This window comes from Rhinatrema bivittatum, chromosome 16, assembly GCF_901001135.1.
Source record: "Rhinatrema bivittatum chromosome 16, aRhiBiv1.1, whole genome shotgun sequence".
NCBI lineage: Eukaryota > Metazoa > Chordata > Amphibia > Gymnophiona > Rhinatrematidae > Rhinatrema > Rhinatrema bivittatum.
Window position 1 is genome coordinate 10,999,160 of NC_042630.1, and position 2,369 is coordinate 11,001,528.

At 42.0% G+C, this 2,369-nt stretch overlaps 1 protein-coding gene across 1 annotated transcript; it reads left to right on the forward strand.

Annotated features, from left to right (window-relative positions):
* The first annotated feature begins 377 nt into the window (after positions 1–377).
* On the forward strand, positions 378–1,322 carry LOC115077242 (olfactory receptor 10A7-like). The gene has a single exon (XM_029579526.1). The coding sequence runs from the start codon at positions 378–380 to the stop codon at positions 1,320–1,322; it is 945 nt and encodes a 314-aa protein (XP_029435386.1).
* Positions 1,323–2,369: the final 1,047 nt, after the last annotated feature.

The following is a 2,369-nucleotide window of genomic DNA, read 5'->3' on the forward strand; positions in this document are numbered from 1 at the left end:
TTGTTACATCTCTGGGAAAATTGGAGATGGTGGTGGAATGACATCCCCACTGCGAATTCTCCCTTTTGCTTTTATCCAGTTGGCTTGGAGGATTCTGAATCCCAGAATGCTTGATAAAATGTGAGTATCTGGTTTGAGCCTGGTTGCACCTTGAAGGCCTTAGCAGAGAGTAGAGAGCATACCACATTGTTTTATGCGCACTTGTGAAAAGATATGTCATTCCCTTATTTAAAATGCTGGTCTAATAAAATGCAAGCTATAATAGTCCCTGCTTTCCTGTGAAGCAATATATGTATTTATTAGACTCCAGCACTGGTTGAGAAATACATGAATAAACTTGTGTACTCCATGTCCATTTCAGATTAAAACGTGAAGAAATGGCACAGGAAAATCAGACCCGTGCAATAAGTGGATTTATCCTTTTGGGATTCTCGGATCTCTCTCTGCAGATGCAGCAATTCATTTTTGTGCTTTTGTTTCTCATCTACACCCTTGCAGTGATGGGAAACCTGCTCGTCTTTACTATCCTCACAGTGGAGTCCGTCCTCCATACCCCCATGTACTTCTTTCTCAGGAATTTGTCCTTCTTAGAGATCTGTTTTACGACAGTTTCAGCCCCCAGAACACTAGTGGTCCTCTTGGCTGAGGACAGAAGCATCTCATTCCTTGGATGCGCCTTGCAAATGTATTTTTTCAACTTTTTGGGCAGTGAGGAATGCGTGCTTCTTGCTTTTATGGCATATGATCGCTATGTCGCAATATGTAACCCCTTGCGTTACTCCATTGTCATGAGCAACAAAAGGTGTGTACATATAGCAGTGGGTTCCTGGATTATGAGTATTATGTTGCAGTTTGGACAGGTCACTTTTATATTAAGTTTACCTTTCTGTAGGTCTAAGTTAATCCATCATTTCTTCTGTGATATGTTACCCATATTGAGGTTGTCTTGTACAGATATTTATGTCAATAACATTCTCAGGTTTGCTGCAGCTGTGCTTTTCCTGCTCATACCATTCCTGGTCATTCTCTCCTCATATATTTACATTATCTCCACCGTGCTGAGGATGCATTCCACAGATGGGAGAAGCAAGGCCTTCTCAACCTGCTCCTCTCACCTTGCTGTGGTTACCTTATTCTTTGGGACTACCATGCTTGCATATTTTCAGCAAAGCACAGACTCTGCAAATGAGAGAATTGTTGCCTTTATTTATTGCTTTGTCAATCCTATGTTAAACCCAATTATCTACAGCCTGAGGAGCAAAGAGGTGAAAGGGGCCCTGAGGAGAAAAATGTGGGAGAAAATGTCTCTCTTCAGGGTGTGATACCTTCTGTTCGGCTAACAAAATAATTAACTATTCAAAGATGTTACTAGCTTGTGAGATCACATAGGTCCTTTCCTAAGATGATTATTTTTCATTTGACATTGTGATTCCTGGTGGTTTCGGCCTGCTTTTTTTTTTCTTTTTGGACTTCTGGAACCTGAGGGGCAGGTGGTGAACTCTGGATCCTTCAAGAACCCAGTTAACATGGATCCTAAATCTAGCCACGAGATGTCACCATTGCATGATGACTGAGGCTCCCTACTGCCCCAGAAGCTTTGAATCCATCAGCATGTTTGAATTTTTCTGTTAAATTTTAGTCCAGTTTTAAAAAATACAAAACTAAATTATAGCTAATTTAAGCAAATGTGATCTAGAGAACTTATACTTCTTCAGGTTAGAAGCTGGGAGCATTTGCTACTGAATTCCAGCTTTGTTCAGAACACCTTGCTCAGGTCTCATCCATTTTTTCCAAATGGAGGTAGGGTTTGAATTATCATGTAAATTGTGCCGTGTTGCTTCAAAATATGCAAGCCATGTTATTTGATTCCAAGTTTGTTCTCTTCCTAAAGGATAATCAGGACACTGGGTGGCATCTGAATGCTCCCAGGACTATGCCTTAAAATGGAAAATAAGCCCTAATTAACATCTATCTCAAATGTGAGAGACATCCCCTGTCCCACCCATCCAACCACTTCTGGAGGCAGATGATGTTTCCTAAAAAAATGTATAAACTTTAGACCCCCCCCAGCACAAGCCCTGCTCTTAGCTCCCAAATACTGTACTTCTTCTTTGACAAAAATTCACCCCCATGGAAGACATCCCTACCCCAGTCTAGCCCCCATCCACACCCTAATTGGATTTACCACTCTTACCTCGGTGGTCTAGTGAAGGATGGGAGTCCCAGCCTGGCCAGTAACTTTCCTTTGTCCCATCATGTATCTAGAGCCTAGGGAATGGGCTGAGCCCTCCCATGGACCACGAAGGTAAATTTGGTATTTCAGATGGATGTGGCTGATGATTGATTGACAGAGGGGAGGGTTTGGGAGT

Excerpts from the sequence above, each read along its gene's own strand:
- LOC115077242 (XM_029579526.1), top strand. The coding sequence starts at position 378 with ATGGCACAGGAAAATCAGACCCGTGCAATAAGTGGATTTATCCTTTTG.